This window comes from Amphiura filiformis, chromosome 5, assembly GCF_039555335.1.
Source record: "Amphiura filiformis chromosome 5, Afil_fr2py, whole genome shotgun sequence".
In the NCBI taxonomy this organism is placed as follows: Eukaryota; Metazoa; Echinodermata; class Ophiuroidea; order Amphilepidida; family Amphiuridae; genus Amphiura; species Amphiura filiformis.
The window spans coordinates 34,406,753-34,425,883 of NC_092632.1; the positions used below are offsets into that span (position 1 = coordinate 34,406,753).

At 38.7% G+C, this 19,131-nt stretch overlaps 1 protein-coding gene across 1 annotated transcript; it reads left to right on the top strand.

Moving 5' to 3' along the window:
* Positions 1-7,524: 7,524 nt before the first annotated feature.
* Positions 7,525-16,962, top strand: LOC140153025 (uncharacterized). The gene is made up of 10 exons (XM_072175615.1): positions 7,525-8,576; positions 9,555-9,807; positions 10,800-10,942; positions 11,609-11,738; positions 13,200-13,280; positions 14,190-14,240; positions 15,437-15,505; positions 15,745-15,813; positions 16,542-16,601; positions 16,883-16,962. Exons 1-10 carry the CDS (start codon positions 7,539-7,541, stop codon positions 16,960-16,962), a joined length of 1,974 nt encoding a protein of 657 aa, XP_072031716.1. The 5' UTR covers positions 7,525-7,538.
* Positions 16,963-19,131: the final 2,169 nt, after the last annotated feature.

The window sequence follows — 19,131 nt, forward strand, 5'->3', positions numbered from 1 at the left end:
TGCTTACTTTTATTAACCGGAAACATAAGCGCTGAAGTACAAATTCCGACCATATTATGAGTCCGTTTAATTCTGCAACCTTGCTTGATCAAAGTTGTTTTGACGACCAAAGATCTTTTAGTAAAGCTAGATGAGAATTAGTGTACATGTTCACGTAACCTCCTTCAACTCATTTGCATAATTTTGGAGGTAGCGGATCGTATTCCTGTTTTATTTGAACTCTAAATTAGCATACTTTTAGAGGTTTCCATATTTGGGTTTACCTTTATTAATGACCCGGACGTTGTTTACATCATGACGTCATTAGAGCTTGTCACTCGTCCGATTCAAAACTTTTCTTTCCATTAACATTATATCGTGAAATACCACATAGCGGAGGTGTTAGTTTTTTATTTAAGGAAAATATTCCTGCCGATGACCCCATGTTGACAATGGCTAAATATGCTGTATTAGTTCTGGAAAGGGTCCGGCGAGGGTCCACCATTTTTTTCCTTCAGATTTTGAAGTCATTTAGTAGACTTGCCCACCAGTCGTTTTCATTATCCTAACTACAGTTTGCACATTGAAAAGTGAACTTTGACGTATGTGATGCGAAAAATTCTTGTCGTACCTTTTTTGATTCATTTTTCATCGGTATAGGGATGACCGGTTCTTATGTATATTACCGGTAGAGTTCTGTGTTGACGACCGACCAGCGCCAATATGACAAAATCCAGTGCTGTGCAAATCAATCCATCTCCTGATTTGCAAAGGTTGACTTGTCATGTTGCAAACTGATGGTGATACCCTTCCGGTTCTTGAACATGTGAGCCCAGCACTACGTATTGAAAATTCCTGGATCCACCCCTGTGACGTCATCACATCTGACGTCACAGCATCATCAATCAGATTGCCTGACGCAACATAGTTTAGTTCCAGTATTAGATTTAATTTACAAAATAATGTTTTGGATATGGATGAATAATTCTACACCAAGACACCTTCTGCTAGCAATTGCCAGGCATGAGACAGGGGTAGCGCTAACTTGCGCCATGGGGTCATAGGCGCATTCTTATAGCTTTTGGCGCACAAAATTACCATTTAGTGGTTGCTAAAGGGCACTTGAACCCTTTATTTCTATTTAGAAGACAAGGTTGCTACGTCGGCACTAAGGCTGTGACCTATCGGGTAATGATGTATTCGGATACCCGAGGTAAATTTCGGGCGGGTAACCGGGTACCCGTATCAAACGTTAAGTTATTTATTTTTTCGGCTTGGTAGTGTCCCTGGACCTAGAGCTAAACGCTAGGATCATTCATGGTTCACTTATTCAAAAAAAAAAAAAAAGTAGGCCTATGTGTTTTGAATAAATTTGTACTCATGTCATACTCTATTAATGATTTCAAAATGGATACAAATTCAATGCATTTTGAAATCATTAAAAGAGTATGACATGAGTACAAATTTATTCAAAACACATAGGCCTATGTATAACTTTTTTTTTTTTTTTTTTTTGAAAAAGAAAAACAAAAAAAAAAAAAAAAAAAAATGAAAAATGATCCTAGCATTTAGCTAAAGCCGAAAAAAAAAAAAAATAATAAAAAAAAAAAAAAAAAAAAATTCGGGTAATCCGTAAATGGAATTTGTATCCGGGTAGGGAAAAAACGGACGGGTACCCGAATATCCGGGCTTGAGTCACTGCCTTAGTCGGCACGCATAGTAGGTGATAAAAGTGGTTTGGATGCGAGCCGTTAGGCCAATAGGCCTATTAAATAAATGCTGTGTCAGACAAAAGTCATTAACATTAGCATAAACGTGTATATCTAACCCAAGCAGACGAGCCACTTCTGCGGTTGATGATGTTTGATTGCTCGGGTTAGATATACACGTTTGTGCTAACGTTTTCTAATCAGAAACGAGTCTCCGAGTATTTCTAATTTTTATTGGGGCCCGAGCACTGATGAAGACCTCAGCATCGCTGGATTTAGATGTTTTTGCTGACTTCGAACTTTTGCCATGTTCAAAGACTTTTGTCTGACACGGCATTTATTTTATAGGCCTATTGGTGTAACGGCTCGCATCCAAACACTTTACTTGGAAAACCACTTTTATCACCTACTATGCGTGCCGACGTAGCAACCTTGTCTTCTAACTTTAAACTATTATTCGCTACGACTCCAGTCAAGCTCTTCCAGGTTTGTACTGAACTTTGGTCATCATAATCATCCGACTCCAGTTACATGTATGTTCATCCTCCGCACCCAGCCTACAACATCATGGACTGTGCATCAGTGTTTGCGTAACCAGTTGCATCTTCCATTTGCGCCTGTCGTGTGTTAAACCATGCACGACTTTAGCGCCGTACGTCTACTACTTGGAATGCCTCTACCATTTGGCAGCTCTGCAGTAAACAACATCATCAACCGCAGAAGTGGCTCGTCTGCTCGGGTTAGATATACACGTTTGTGCTAATGTTTTCTAATCAGAAACGAGTCTCCGAGTATTTCTAAATTTTACTGGGCCCGAGCACTGATGAATACCTCAGCATCGCTGGATTTAGATGTTTTTGCTGACTTCGAACTTTTGCCATGTTCAAAGACTTTTGTCTGACACAGCATTTATTTTATAGGCCTATTCAGGCATCCAAACACTTTACTTGGAAAACCACCTTTATTTCTATTGTTTTGTATCCATAGTTTCACAAAATTTCAAATTTTTGACCCTTTGTTTGAAAATCAAGCGCTACCCCTGGCATGAGAGCAGCAGTCGATGAATTATGGGAGTCTGTGGAATGGCTAGAAAAATTGCGAGGCAAGCGGTGCGGCGATCAATAAATATTGGGGTCTAGGGAACGGTTGTCGGCACTAAAAAAAGGGGGTCGTCGCGGTCGCTGCGGCACATACCTGTATTATCCCCCCTACTCCCGGATTCAAGTCCCGGATGGTTTGTGGGAAAGGAGTTGGTGTACACTAGAGCTGGTTTGAGGAATGGAGAAGCAGGAGCTGTGTCCTTTGATGGATGATGATGATGATTGTTGAGTCAGAATATTTTTTGTCTCTGTCAAGGAGTGAACGTACCAGAGCCTTATTAGACCGGAACTCAAATATGCATCCACAGTGTGGAACCCTTACACCAAGAGTGACAAGAACAAGGTGGAAAGTGTGCAACGGCAAGCAGCTAGATTTGCATTTAGAGAGACTACAGAATATAATCAAGTGTCTCTGCAATGCTGAACACACTCCAATTGGACACACTGGAGGCAGTGGCGGCACCGGGAGGGGAGAACCACCTCCAGTCAGAACTCTTTCACCCTGTTGCCCCCTAATAAAAACACAAAATTACAGAAATTTCCACTTTTTGCATCAATTTTCAGCAAAATTGGTTGATTTTGCCCCCCCATGAAATTCACTTCCCCCGAACAATATCCCCTCCAAAAAATGCTGGCGCAGCAACTGACTAGAGGACAAAAATAGCCCTAATGGTGAGGCTATTTTGGCCACCCATTTATCCTATCCAGGGACAAATGATTTGCGCGAAAAAAAATAGCAAATTGCATGGAAAAAAATGGCAGATTGCGCGCAATAACCTACAGCCAATTACGCAGAACTTTTAGACATAAAACACAGGAAGAAGAATAAAAAATATGTCAAAATTTTATATACCCGTGTCATGTATTGTTTTAGCAAATTAGCATTATGATATCTTTAATCTAAATCACACAATTTGTGGCGGTTTTTGACCATTTTCGGTCAAGTAGGTAATGGGGATACGCATCCTGCACAAGAACAAATAAACACAATGGGGAACGATTGCTCGCTACAAGAGGAAACTGAATATATTTAATAAGAAAGAGTGAACAGTTTACCAACCCAAAGTGTTACAATTAAACATGACAACAAATAAATACAAATCCCTACCGGCATACAACCCAACTTGAAAAAAAAGCAAGGGAATATGCGCCGGCATGGGAATCGAACCCACGACCTTACGATCTCTAGACGGACGCCTTATCCATTAGGCTACCAGCTCCCACTGATAAACGGTTAAAACTGGGTCTAATGTTAGCAGTCGGGTATACAATACACACAAACAAATATTACGCAAGTACACAAGTGAAGGAGATCATAACTGATGCTTAATCGTTTCCCCAGTATAATTATAAGTAAAGTAGGTAAGGCCTTTTACAATTGATTCTTAGTTTCCTGTTTCCCGCCCGCGTCCAAAGTAGAGAATTGCAAAATATTTAATTATTTTATTTATACTTCGGATTTTCTCGTTTAAAATAACTTTTAATGACTCCCATTTGCTACTTTCTGACTTTGATCATATCAACTATAATGATGAATAAACAAAGAACATAACTAACTGTACCATTACTTAGGTATAAAATCAAACATAGTTGTAAAATAATTAAATGCATGTTCCAATATAAGTTTTTTAGAGTCAAAACGGGTTGATGTAGGTTGCGACCACTTGTTTTAAAAAATAAAGAAAATAATAGATAATTAATAATTAAAAGTCACCTCATCCCTTGTTTTCAACCATGAAACAGGAAACTAAGAATCAATTGTGAAGGGCCTAATGGGGATACGCATTCAGTATGATGATAAAATATGTGAAACTAAGCAACACTGGTTCGAGACAGATTAGCAAATGATTGACATTACTGTGATGTTTCAAAAAAGGCTGATATTTCAACCAAATGACTGTTTTCGTTTACATTTCATATTGAATTGCACGGAAAAACACTTATTTCGCAGAGCAAATGAAATTGAGCTGGGAAAGCAAAATTTTGTGTCACGTCGCGCGATTTCGCGCCGTGAAAATTGTTGAACCTTGATCATATCATCAAGGGGCATAAAAGGTGCTTACAAAAATACAACTTGCAGAAAGCAAGCACATGTCATCTTTGAGAAAAAAAATGAATGTATAAAAAAGTGGCAGAATTAGCCCCACCCACTTTACGTTACTCATTTTACCCCTTAGTGATACTAATCTGGAATATCCTACCATTGGAAGCAGTTACAGCAACAACACACAGTGGCTTCAGTTCAGCAGGTTTACCAGCCATCCAAAGACTGCAGCCTCCTGCTTCCATCAACTGTTGGTAACTCTCGCATCACATTGTCCTTCTTTTTGTTGTTCACTGTTTTTGTAAGTTGCTCTTGGACGGCACTGCACCATTCAACATCCGGGACAGCAAGATTTCCTTTTAAGGATGATCCAGAATCAAGAATCCATAGAATGTGTAAAATTGAATCCTGTACAATGTACATGTCTGTTTATCCTGACTTGAGGCTGTTTAGAGTCCAATGTACTGCACATTCTCATGGTTGGGCTGACATCACACAAGGGAAATAACCTTGCAAAACCAGTGTGCGTAATCTGCGCATGTGTGGATCACCTTCCACAAGCTGGTTGCTATGCAAAGGGTACAATGGGCTATTTCAGATGTATTCCGCACCCCCTATGGAAGACACTTCCGAATTGGGGCTAAATTGCCAGCCGAATTCACATGTCAGGAAAACCCCATGGAAGACACTGCCGGAATTGTGGTAATATGTCTAATATGGCCAGCCGAATTCACGTAAATGTAAATGTCTTCCATAGGGTTCCAGCTGGAATTAAAACATTTTTTGTTTCCAGCCAGAATTCAAGTAAATGTCTTTCATAGGTTAATCAAGGTGGTGATCATAAGTGAAGATTCTGCTGGAATTGGAGCATTTTTGACCATTTTCCAGCCGGAATATTAAGAAATGTGAATGTCTTCCATAGGCACATCATGGCCTTTCACAATCCCCACTCTTGTTTTTTCGTTTATTTTAGAAGCCGGAGTTTCACCTAATCTCAATGTCTTCCATACCCTCCAGCCGGAATCTTTGCTAAAAATGACTGCTGGAATTCTAGACACATCTCAATTCCAGCTGGAATTGTATTTTTTTTATATGTCTTCCATAGGGGGGGTGCTGAATACATCTGGAATAGCCCAATGTTCCCAGATGTCAGACTGAGTGAATGTATTATAGAGCTACATCCCAGATGCTAAATGGTTTAAGTAGGTGTGCATTTGGCCCAAGTGGTAAAGTTATTGTGCTACATTTAAGAATGTGTGGTTTTTTGTGTGTATTTCTTACTTTTTCACATCTACATCATAATTAATCTCTCTATCACTCAATTTGAACCCTTGTTATCCTGACTTACTAGCTCCATGTTTTAATAGTCTTTGTTTTCTTTCTCTTTGTGCTGTATAGGTCTGCTGCTACCATGTCACATTCAGGGTGTACTTCTGATTCTCTGACATTAGGCTTTTGTATGAGCTGCAATGAAGTATTTACCCTTGGGCAACTAAGGAGGATTCATACAAAAATACAAGAAGTTAATAAATCATGTGGACAAATTCTTCATTCTTTCTGGAGTGTACAAGGAGTCATATCACCCGAATGCTGGATCTGCCAAAGTTGCATGCAAATCTTATGTAACATCCGGGACAGCAAGATTTCCTTTTAAGGATGATCCAGAATCAAGAATCCATAGAATGTGTAAAATTGAATCCTGTACAATGTACATGTCTGTTTATCCTGACTTGAGGCTGTTTAGAGTCCAATGTACTGCACATTCTCATGGTTGGGCTGACATCACACAAGGGAAATAACCTTGCAAAACCAGTGTGCGCAATCTGCGCATGTGTGGATCACCTTCCACAAGCTGGTTGCTATGCAAAGGGTACAATGGGCTATTCCAGATGTATTCCGCACCCCCCCTATGGCAGACACTTCCGGAATTCGGGGCTAAATTGCCAGCCGGAATTCACATGTCAGGAAAACCCATGGAAGACACTGCGGAATTGTGGTAATATGTCTAATATGGCCAGCCGGAATTCACGTAAATGTAAATGTCTTCCATAGGGTTCCAGCTGGAATTAAAACATTTTTTGTTTCCAGCCAGAATTCAAGTAAATGTCTTTCATAGGTTAATCAAGGTGGTGATCATAAGTGAAGATTCTGCTGGAATTGGAGCATTTTTGACCATTTTCCAGCCGGAATATTAAGAAATGTGAATGTCTTCCATAGGCACATCATGGCCTTTCACAATCCCCACTCTTGTTTTTTCGTTTATTTTAGCAGCGGAGTTTCACCTAATCTCAATGTCTTCCATACCCTCCAGCCGGAATCTTTGCTAAAAATGACTGCTGGAATTCTAGACACATCTCAATTCCAGCTGGAATTGTATTTTTTTTTATATGTCTTCCATAGGGGGGGTGCGGAATACATCTGGAATAGCCCAATGTTCCCAGATGTCAGACTGAGTGAATGTATTATAGAGCTACATCCCAGATGCTAAATGGTTTAAGTAGGTGTGCATTTGGCCCAAGTGGTAAAGTTATTGTGCTACATTTAAGAATGTGTGGTTTTTTGTGTGTATTTCTTACTTTTTCACATCTACATCATAATTAATCTCTCTATCACTCAATTTGAACCCTTGTTATCCTGACTTACTAGCTCCATGTTTTAATAGTCTTTGTTTTCTTTCTCTTTGTGCTGTATAGGTCTGCTGCTACCATGTCACATTCAGGGTGTACTTCTGATTCTCTGACATTAGGCTTTTGTATGAGCTGCAATGAAGTATTTACCCTTGGGCAACTAAGGAGGATTCATACAAAAATACAAGAAGTTAATAAATCATGTGGACAAATTCTTCATTCTTTCTGGAGTGTACAAGGAGTCATATCACCCGAATGCTGGATCTGCCAAAGTTGCATGCAAATCTTATGTAGCATAGAGAAGGCAGATTTAACATTGTTTATGAAAAAACAAGAGTTTGAAATGCGATTGATGGTATCATCTCCTCTCGGAGAGATTTTGCAACGTAAGGACACGCACCACAAGGAGGAACTTCAAAGTAAAAAAGTAGTTCAAACTACAGGCTTTTGTATGAGCTGCATTGAAGAATTTAGACGTGGTAATAGAAGGAGTAATATTCATTCACTAATAGAAGTAGTTGATAAATCATGTTGGCAAATTCTGCATTCTTTCTGGAGTGTACAAGGGGTCATTCCACCGGATGGCTATATCTGCCAAAGTTGCATGCAAATCTTATCTAGCGTAGAGAAGGCAGATTTAGTATTGAGAACGCAAAAGCGAGAGTTTGAAAAGCGGCTCAAGTTATCATCTGCTCTTGGGCAGATGCTGCAACGTAAGGATGTGCATGATGAGGTAGCTCAACCAGGCTTTTGTATGACCTGCAATGAAGAATTTAGACTTGGCCAATGTGGAATCCAAGTAGTGCTAGCAGAAGTTGGTAAATCATGTGTAGAAATTCTGAAATCTTTCTGGTGTGTACAAGGGAGCATTCCGCCCAATGGCCGTATCTGTGAAAGTTGCCTACAAATGTTATGTAGCTTAGAGAGGGCATGGTTCAGATTTAGTAAGAAAAAACAAGAGTTTGAAATGCGGCTAAAGGCATCATCCACTCTTGGACAGATGATGCAACATAAGAACATGCACCAGGAGGAGGAAAATCAAAAAGAAGAAGTTCAAACCATCAATTCACATAATGAAACACTTTCTGGAATAGCAGATCCACAAAGAGAAATTACGGTAAGGCCTAAACTATTTTTATCTTTTTGTTTTGTTCTACCTTTTCTCTCTCTTGTCGTAGTTGTTCTGTAATACTTAGTCTGTCTAAAAACCCACCTCGACTAAAATGAGTAGCTTATGTGATGGTAATGATTGAAAGTACTCCATTGTGTCCAAAAATTGCCTGGTTTAATCCTCTGGTATCTTTGAAAACAAATAAAAAACAAGCCATGTGTAGAGAAAATATTGAGAAAATCTCTTCCTACTTGTAACACACTGCACACATTAATAATATAGCTAACCTGTGTTTATACTTGTCACATTTAATTGTGGATGTAGAAGGCAGTTGTAACACAAATCAGTAACATAAATTAGTAACATAAAATATGTACTTGTTTCTGACAAGTCCAACCCTTGCATGAATAATAGTTTTGGGACAAGGTTCCTTCAATATTCTGATTCTGAATATGAAGTTTAACTACCAGCCAATGACTGACAGTAGAGGAAATTGAAAGAAGGAACTCATTAATATTCATATGGAACAGCAAAATGAAAACACAGGATAGATGCATGATTTCATTAGAGCCAACAGTTGAGTAGAGGTTATCAGAGGGAGACAAATGTGAGTGTCAAAGTAAAATATATTAATTGACATTAAAAATATTTTTACACAATAACATAATACCATGAAGAAAATTGTGATCACATCACAATGATCACATGGCAGCCTTACATTTTGTTAATACCCCAGCAAGATTATCATATTTACTGATTGTAAAGAATTTAGTTCCATACCTTGTTTCACCTCAAGTTTTGCAGTGACTGCATGCTTTTATACTGTTGTGTGCAATTATGCGGACAAGCTTACTGTTCTTGTAGACGTATGTGTACACTCTGCAGGATAGGTATTGGCCTCGCACAATTTGATATTGTGACCAGCGAAATACACACCTATGTCACTACCAAATTATAATAACATATCTCTGCTTTTCACTTTAGGGACTGGTTATAAATTATATGAAGAATAACCAACCAGACCACGCTCTAAGGGCCTTGATCAAACTACCTGAGGCTAGTCAGGAAATGAGAAAAATAGTGCAATCGGTTACTCGGCGTGAAATAGCAACATTAGATCAGACTAAACGTGGCAAGGCAAGGTCGGAGAAGATAGCCGAGTTACATGGTTTTTCCTTGCAACAGCAGGCAACAGACATGCAGAAATCATGTCCAATTCTATATAGTGCTCTTGAAGGTAGCTCTTGAAAGTATTTCGGCTAGATTCCTCCAATATAAATTATAAGACGTGCAAAATTGTCAATCTTCATTGATCTTTGGTCCGTTTCCTGAAATTCCTGACAATTTGGAATTTATTTTAAACTACCGTAACCACTCGGGTATAAGCCCACCCCCCTAGATCACAGATTTCACTTCTGTCCTAGAGGTGCTTTGCACCTGTTAGTCCTTGCCTTTCACTGGTGCAAAATTTTATCTATACTTCCTTTTTTTTTGTATGTACTTTTGAATATTCATGTGCAATATATTTTGATGTTATATAATTATTGTATACCAGTGATAAAGTGTAATAAATAAAAATGGGGGTGGGCTTATAACCGGGGAAGGGCTTAGTGCATGAATTTAAAAATAAGGGCTCATATTGAAATACCCTACCACGCTTTCACACAGAAAGAAGGCAGGATTCCCCTCGCTAAGCCCACGCCTCAGGAAAGCTCGGTCATAAAACGGATTATAAAGATGGATTATATGCATCAGTGATACACCCTGCCTTTTGAAGTGGTCCATGACAAATGAGAAGAAAACAAACTGACTATGGCTCATCGCACAACCCAGGAAAACTAATTTAAGTGGCTAATTGCAGTGTTATAATCACACAGGATTTTAACAAAAGAAGGCTAGCATAGGAAAGCTGCAGGATGGCGCACACCTTCCTGTGTAAGGGAATTTCAATATGAGCCCTAAGAACAATTTTCCCCCATTTGTTTATGCCCAATGTACCAGTAATTTCTATCATCACTTATATCATAAGTGTGGAATGTTAATTATCAACTGATTTTTATTTTTTTTTTTGTTCTTAAATATGAGAGCAAAGCATTGATTTGATAAGAACTTGGCCAAAATTTAGTACTGGGCTTTTACCTGAGTGCACCCTTGTTCCCAGAATGTTTTGACAAATAGGGGGTGGGCTTATACTTGTCCGTTTCCTGATAATCTGGATCTATTTTGCAGGTGCCTTATCATCACTAGAAAATGGATGTTACCTTATGGGCAGCATAATGTTCCAAATGCTTCAAGCTCAAAGACCCAACCAGATATGGACAATGCAGTGTATCAACAGCATCATGATGTGGCTTTTGGGATGCAGACCAGAGGTATTCTTTTTATGCTACTGTTTAGCACTTTTCACATTCCAAGCTACTTACACAAAAATAACAATGTGTGAATATTCCATTTGTGTATGCCAATGTAAGGAAGCTTAATCAGTTCAAATTTGGCAAAGTACAAAAAATTTATATTTTTTTAATTTTGACTAAAATACTAAATTGTGAAAGTTGAATGACATAAATTTTTCTATGTCTTCTCATCATAGATTTTCAATTTTGTCAAAAGTAAGACCACTTTTTTCTAACTTGCTCAGGCAACCATCACTATCCATGTTCCTCATTTCTCAATATCTGGTCCTAATTAAACATCAGGTGTTCTCCCAAGGAAGAGTGCAGGTGATTGCTATAATAATTCTGAAATGATAAATATACTATTGTGACTGTATTCCACAATTTTAAGGGGTATTAATTGTGTATAATAATGACTTGTTACCTAATGACCCTACACAATAAATAAATAAAAAGCAATATCGGGATGGTGGACTGAGCACGTTTTTGAAAAGCACTCTTCAATAATACATGTACATGTAATCATTTTTAGCAGCGATGAAAACCTTTTAGGCTCCATCTTAAAATTCAAGTATTGTCTGCATGTAATACATGAATGCAATTGTTGGAAATACTTACCATTACATCCTCTTTGAACCATTTCAGATGTTTGCGAAGTTCAATCTTGCTGGATGGTGTATGGGAATCAAAGCTACAAACCACTTCATAGACCGCCTGGTTGCTAACCAAGACAACGATCTAGTCAGGTTGAAACAACAGGTGGAGGAACAAACAAGTATGTACTCCTGATTCCAGAAAAATACAACAGTAGTTTTTTGGATTAAATAAGTATTATCTTGTTTTACCAAATGAAACATAGCTAAACCCTAATCCTTTATAGTTATAACTGGCAATAAAAGTCCAATTTTAATATAACATTGTTTTATTACAAATCTGAGATTTTCTTTTCAAATACAGCACCTAAATTCTTTTGTGCAGGTTGTGTTAGTTTATTAAAGTTCATTGTAATCATGTACAAATCATAACTTTGAAAAACATTGAGGGTGTTCTCCTCAGCTAATTAATGTTAAAATATGGCTTTAAGCTTGGGCATTTAAGTTTGGGTACAATAACACATATAATTTAGTGTGCATTAATTGGTACAATGCATTATAGAGTAAAGCAAACAAGTACACACTTTAACCCCATAAGAACTACCTGCCCATTGGCCAAAAAGAAGTTTTAATTATCAATTGGACATATCAGCAACATTGTTAGAATAATTTCACCACACACAAAATTGGGGTGAATTATTTCCAAAGCTCCATTCTGATTGGTGATTAAAGTGAAGATATCATGTAATTGACCAATCAAAGGCAATGTTAGATCGGCAGGTAGTGTCCAGCAAGGCAGTTAAGCGAATGCCCTGGTGCCGTGTGTCATTACCGCTCATGCACTGATCAACCACACAATAAAAAGATTTGGGAAGCACCGTCAGAAAACTTGGCAAGTGGTGCCAAGAAAGTTTCGCACCACGTACGTCGAAGTTCACTTTTCAAAGGGTGAACTGTTGTTACGAAAATCAAAACGACTGGTAAACAGGTCTACTAAATGACCTCAAAAGGTCAAATCTTCTCATTTCGTCTGTGAAAAATAAAATGACGAAATTGCAACAGTGACTGTCACCCTTACGAGTGAAAATACAGCTTATTTAGCCAGTGTCAACATGGGGTCATCGGTTTGAATATTTTCCTAACATATTGGACTAACTCCACAGCTATATGGTTTTTCACAATATAATAGTAATGGAAAGAAAACTGAAATTGTTCGTCATTTTTCGGCACAAAAATTGTTGGCAAAAAATGACGTCACAGACATAAACAACAATCTCCTAATTAGCATATGGTCGCCATTCCTCCAGCTAGCTCGTCCTGTGATTGGTCCTTTAGTCATCTAGTTTTTATTCTATATCGCTGGTGTCCAGGGGGGTAAATTAGAGTTTACCAGGCACATGGTGAATTACATTGAAGGGACACTATATTGCTCTCCATGAGCGATGTCGCACAAAGATATGGGAGTCTGGAAGCTTTAAATAAAGTCTAATGTAGTCCTTAGCCGTTTCCAAGAAAACATCAGAGCTAACAACATCGGCTGATGACGAGGAAGTTCCTCGAAAGCGCTCCCGGTAAGCGAAATAAACAAGTAGTGTTGAAGTTTAAATTAATAATTTTCAGTCCATTCTTTGTTTGAATTTTAGATGGTACATCCAATAAAGATCTTGACATTGGTGCTATGGAAGCTAGGGTGATCAGATTTCTGGGAAAGAAAATTGAAAGTGGTAAGTAAGGGTACTTGAACTTTATGATCTTTGTCGTTGATCTACTCATTTCTGAGTATTAGTGACTGTGAAGTTTCTTCACTCATTTCGGTTTTGCGCTTTGGTGTAACAGCTGTAAATTAACAGTTAATGAAATAATCCAATCTGTCCACCTGATTCTCTTGTCTTCCTCTGCTTCTTTTCCTCTCAACTGTTCTAAACAACTTTCTCCAGATTGCCTATCCCCTACAAAAATTCCTGTAAGTGTTAGCATGCAGTCCAGCCATCAGGAGGCAGATGTTTTGTGATCAAACACTTGCACCATGTATATATTGGGCTTATGCTACCAGTAATTGACTCTGGATTAGTAATTGCAAGCTCTTTCGTTCATGAGGGAGTAGATGTGTAGTTTGAATGCTTTTGATTTATTTGCGGGTTCGCCAGTGACTGCTTACTGTCACCGCCGTGTCGGGATGGGGACTATAAAGTGGGCTCCGTTCACCATGTGGGGGCTTGCTTGTTGTGTGTGTGTGCTAAAATGGGTAACCTTGGCCTTTTATGATTTGTCCCACATGCTATGATGGATTTCAATAAGACTTGGACACAATGCCATGTGTGATGTCAACAGAGGTCAAAGGTCATGTAGGGGTTATTTCACAAATATACTCATTCTTCACAAACTTGCCAGTTCTAATTGTGTAATTTGGCGGGACATACTTTACGCACCATGTAATTTACTGACTTCCTTGTTGATATATCTTTTAATCACCGATCACACAAGTCACAGCCAAAGTATGTTGATGCATTATGCCAAAAATGTCTTAATATATACATCTCTAAGTGACTAGCGACTTGTTGCATGAACCAATCTTGACTGTAACATAATAATCTTGACACCAATGACAACATTATTTTTGCATTCAATTGCAGCATTCTCATCTGCCCAGAAATCCACAGCTGAAGAGAATAAACCTGAAAAAGGTGAGTAAAGAGATTCATTTGGTAGGATTGTTGAGATCATAAACTGATATTTTTGTTAGCCAAATCCAAGTAAATACTACTCACGAATCTGAGCTTTCGCCATCTTGGCTGATGGCTTGATCACAGATGAACTGGTCCACTGCTTTTCCCGCTAGACTTGGTTGCTAACGACGCATCCTTGTTACCCGGAAGTGATGTTTACTAGAGCCAGCAGAAAGCTTTCCACCACAGAGCAGCACAAATCAGCAATAACAGACCACATAGCGCAAGACAATCACCAACTGGTCATCAACTGGGAGGGGCTAAATTACTCGACAGAGACTCTAATGCTTTCATAAGGAGAGTCGGGGAGGCCTTCCAAATCAGAAGGAAGGGCAAGAACTCACTCAACCGTGACGAAGGTGCACACTTTCTAGATCATGTATATGACCCACTGCTAAAATCAATATCATTTCCGGGTAACAAGGATGCGTTGTTAGCAACCAAGTCTCGCGGGAAAAGCAGTGGACCAGCTCATCTGTGATCAAGCCATCAGCCAAGATGGCGAAAGCTCAGATTCGTGAGTAGTATTTACTTGGATTTGGCTAACAAAAATATCTGAAAAAGGTGAGTTTCTTTCTCTCTTCCTCATTATAACTTGACCTTGTTGCTTCAAAATATTGTCATATTCTGCCATAGCCATAAAGGAGGATTTTGCATACACTATTGACCCTTTGCACGGTTGTCTCAAAATGAGGTTCCATGCGAAGTATGTGTTGTGTGTGCGTACGCTGCCAAACGTGTGCTTTAATTACTGATAATGCTTTGCAAAAGCATTCTGGCACGTTGCTAGAAAAAAAGCAAGAAACAAAAATGAACTTTTTGCACATGCGTTTACAGGGAGAACCTGGCTTTGGTAGCAAGATGGCGGATCTGTGCAAATGGCAAACTGCTGTAACTTACCCATATTCCAAAACCTTGTGGCTATTCCAGTTGAAATCCACCCCCTATGGAAGATATGACCTTAATCTACTATCATTGGGTTACCTGAATGGTTGATTTTTGAATTTGATTTTTGAACCATTTGTTATTGATTAGTGATCAAAGTTGAGGGTTATCTTTGGATGGGGTGTTGATAATATCCTAGAATGTAGCTAAAACTTGAACATGACAGGCACCAATTAACACTGTCAACTTTATGATGCTCTTAATTACAGTGACGACACCCACTTCTGATGTGCATGTACCCCCAGCCCCAGCTGGTGAGGAAAAAGAACCTGAAAAAGGTGAGACTTTATTTTCTAAAATTGCATTTTTTTGTCTTGCTTGATCTGTTCAGAAGAACCCTTGAATCTTCCATCTGTCTGCTGCAAACAGACACTCTCTATGCCATATGCATATTTGGATTTTCACATTTAGATGTGCATCTGCATGGGAAATGGGATGATGTATTAATTGTTGTTTTCATTTAAACTTGAAGATGGTTGGAATCAATTAAGATTGTCAACTTTCCATTTCATTGCAGTGATGGCCTCCACTACAGTAACTGATGTGCACATGTCCCCAGCTAAAGAGGAAAAGGAGCCTGCAAAAGGTGAAATTGGATTTTCGGAACTATTTGTTATTGATTCATAACCTCATTAATATACGCGAAGCATGTAATCCAATCAAAAGAAATTGATTGCCTGACCGCTCACTAATTGCGAGGTCATTAATAACTCACAATGACTCTGGACGCGCAACAATGACTTTTGCACGTGCGTGCGTGTATAAGCTACGCTTTATGGCAACGCACACGCCTACGCGATGCCGTCGCGCTTCTGGGATTGGTAGCTCTTGTTGTCGGCGGCGAATGTTATATTCGCCTGGTTGATTTTTTTTGTAGGGTAGGTTACAACAATGATTAAAACTGGTTATATTTAACAGCGTTTTATGGCATAAAATAACATAAAATGCCATTTTGATTTGTTCAAAATATTAGATACGACGGGATGAATGACAATAATAACTTTACACCATCTATTTTGAGGTCATTGTGTGAAATTGTTGGGTTTTGTTTTGGGCCTCGGTAAAATACCGAGGCCCAAAACAAAACCCTCCGATTTCACACAATGACCTCAAAATAGATGGTGCGCAGTTATTATTGTCTAATTAGTGATGAATGTGGATGGTCATCTTTGGATGGGGGTTTGGATAATATCCTGGAATGTAGCTAAAACTTGAATGGCGTAAACGTTAGAGCCCATAGCGCCATTAGGCGAACGTTTACGGTATGGTAGGAACCAATTAACAATGGCAACTTTATACTTGTCTTAATTACAGTGACTTCTGATGTCCACATACCCCCAGTCCCAGCTAACGAGGAAAAAGAGCCTGATAAAGGTGAGGCTTAAGTTTTTTGTTCTTGGTGCAAAAAATGTTAATGCTGATCTGTGGCACAGAAAAGTGATAGTTTGGGATGCATCCCAAGCTATTCTTTGTCTTGTTCTGAAGACCTTGTAATTAATCTTCCATCTGTCTGCTCTCTGTGCATCTTTGGAATTTCACATTCAGGTGTGCATCTGGATGGGAAGTGGGATGTTCTATTAATTACTTGTTGTTTTCATTCAAACTTGAACATGTTTGGAATCAACTAACAGTGTCAACTTTCCATTTCATTGCAGTGATGGCCTCCACTACAGTAACTGATGTGCACATGTCCCCAGCTAAAGAGGAAAAGGAGCCTGCAAAAGGTGAGATTTGATTTTCGACCCTATTTGTTATTGATCACTTTACTGACATCTGGCTCTGGTAGCCCAAATGGTTAATTGGGCGATTAAATTTTCCATGATTTTTTTAAATACAGTTTTCTATGGGACTTCCGTTGGTGTCCACGATCAATTTGGCAAATTTTCATCAGTTGTGGCATGATAGCAACACTTTAAAAAACAAGGTTGCAAACATTTTTTTTTCTGGTTTAATATGCAGTATTTTGTTTTGATGAAGAAAGTGTCAAATGCAACAGGATTAAGTTCTAATTTGTGAAAGCTGCATTATGATTTACAAGAGTAACAACAAGATGTTACTGTCTTCCTGACTCATGCTGGGAAGTAAAGGGCGGTCAGGGGCCGTTTGGCTCCCATAAAGCCCAAATGGCCCCTGGTTCCCATGTAAATATCCATGACCAGAGTCACCTATTTTTGTTCAAACTGGCCTCTGGCCCTAATGGTTAAAAGCATGGTACTGAAACATGATCATAATGATTTACGATTATAAAGCGCAACAATTATATTGAAATTGAGTGACTTTAAAGGAGACAACAACATTGATGTTATTCCCCTGCCCTTTTAATTTTGCAATATAAATTCATCACTTTGGTTGTCTTTTCCTTGATATTGCAGATGGACAGGTGGTGATTAAACTCAAAGAGGTTAATTGCAACAGGATTACTCGAGTCTGTTGCCATCCGAATCCATTATACTGCAAGTATTGTAAGAGATACTTTGATGATATGCAGAGTCTTAAGAAGCATACTAGGAGACATGAGCAAAAGTACTCACCATTTTGGAAGAAGGAATGTAGAAAGATGTTACGCATCACAAGGAATCCGCACCACCAAGTCTTTGCACAAAATGGAACACTGACAACACATAGGATACATGCCACCAAAAGGCAGAAACAGAGCTGCGCTGAAGACTATCCATTTAGAGCAGACTTAATAAGACAGACAGGGCCACATGAACACATGTATATATGTCAGTACTGCTTCCAACACTTTGTGCACAAGAAAGCCGCGACTGTACACATTAGGACGCAATGCATAGAAAGGAAAAATGCTTTAATGAAGTCATATTGTAAAAGAAAGAAATTTACACATGAGGACACACAATTTGTTGGTGGTACATACGAGTACCTGTGCTGCAGAAACTGTAATCACTAATCAGCAGATTCAGTAATGGTGTAAGATGAAATTGTATGTTAAAGTCGCTTGAGATGACCAAAGACCAGGTGTTGACACATATCCATTGTTATTTAACTGCAGTGACAGGCTTGTAAATTGAACTTAATTTCTTTGTGGCATAGTGTCATGTGGGCACCCCATCAGATTTATTATTTGGCTAATTCCATTGAAAAATACACACCAAAAAAACACCACCAAACCGGTGCCCCCTTAATCAGACACAGTTCACGCTCAATCAGTCCTGGTGCCCCCCAAGTCATGTGACTCATGTCACGCCACTCATTTCCTTTTAACAAATACTAGCGGGATACCCTCGCTTCGCGCGGGTCCCCGCTAGATGAGTAAATGGGAGTGATCACTAAAACAGGAGGAATTACTGAAAAGGTAGAATCATTGAAAGGTAAATTTTATTTTTCTAAACCTGTCCCTTCTTGCATTTCCATTTTCTTTTCAGTTTATTCTGCACGGGCCTAGTTTGTTTCCATTAAAACAAAATGCTATTTAGCTTGTGATTTTCCGTTTCCATGTTATTTATATATCTAGGCTAACCCCATTCCCATTATTTTCTAAATCTATCCTTTCTTATCGTTTCCCTTTATAGCTTCATTTTTATCAGCTGCTTAGCTTGTGATTTCCGTTTCCTTCAGTTGTTATTTATTTTTCTTTATTTTTCGTGATTAGTTTCTAATTTTAACTTCTTTTTTCCTTAATTTTCCTGATTAGTTTCTTTCTTTCCCTCTTTAGTTTGCTCCGTTTCATTTAGTTACTGTAATCATAACCTGTATAATAGGCCTACCCGTGAGGCCTACCTTTTTTTGTCTTCTTTTTTTCTATTCATTTAGCTCCTTTCTTTCTCTTCAGTTTTTTTTGCATAGGTCTATTTTGTTCCCATGCTGCTTAGCTCGTGATTTCGTTTCCATGTTATTCATTTATTGAGCCCTGTTCCCATGCATTATTTTATAAATCTACCAT

Excerpts from the sequence above, each read along its gene's own strand:
- LOC140153025 (XM_072175615.1), top strand. The coding sequence starts at position 7,539 with ATGTCACATTCAGGGTGTACTTCTGATTCTCTGACATTAGGCTTTTGT. Across the intron at positions 15,814-16,541 it reads GGAAAAGGAGCCTGCAAAAG|TGACTTCTGATGTCCACATA; the intron begins GTGAAATTGGAT and ends TCTTAATTACAG. Across the intron at positions 16,602-16,882 it reads GGAAAAAGAGCCTGATAAAG|TGATGGCCTCCACTACAGTA; the intron begins GTGAGGCTTAAG and ends ATTTCATTGCAG.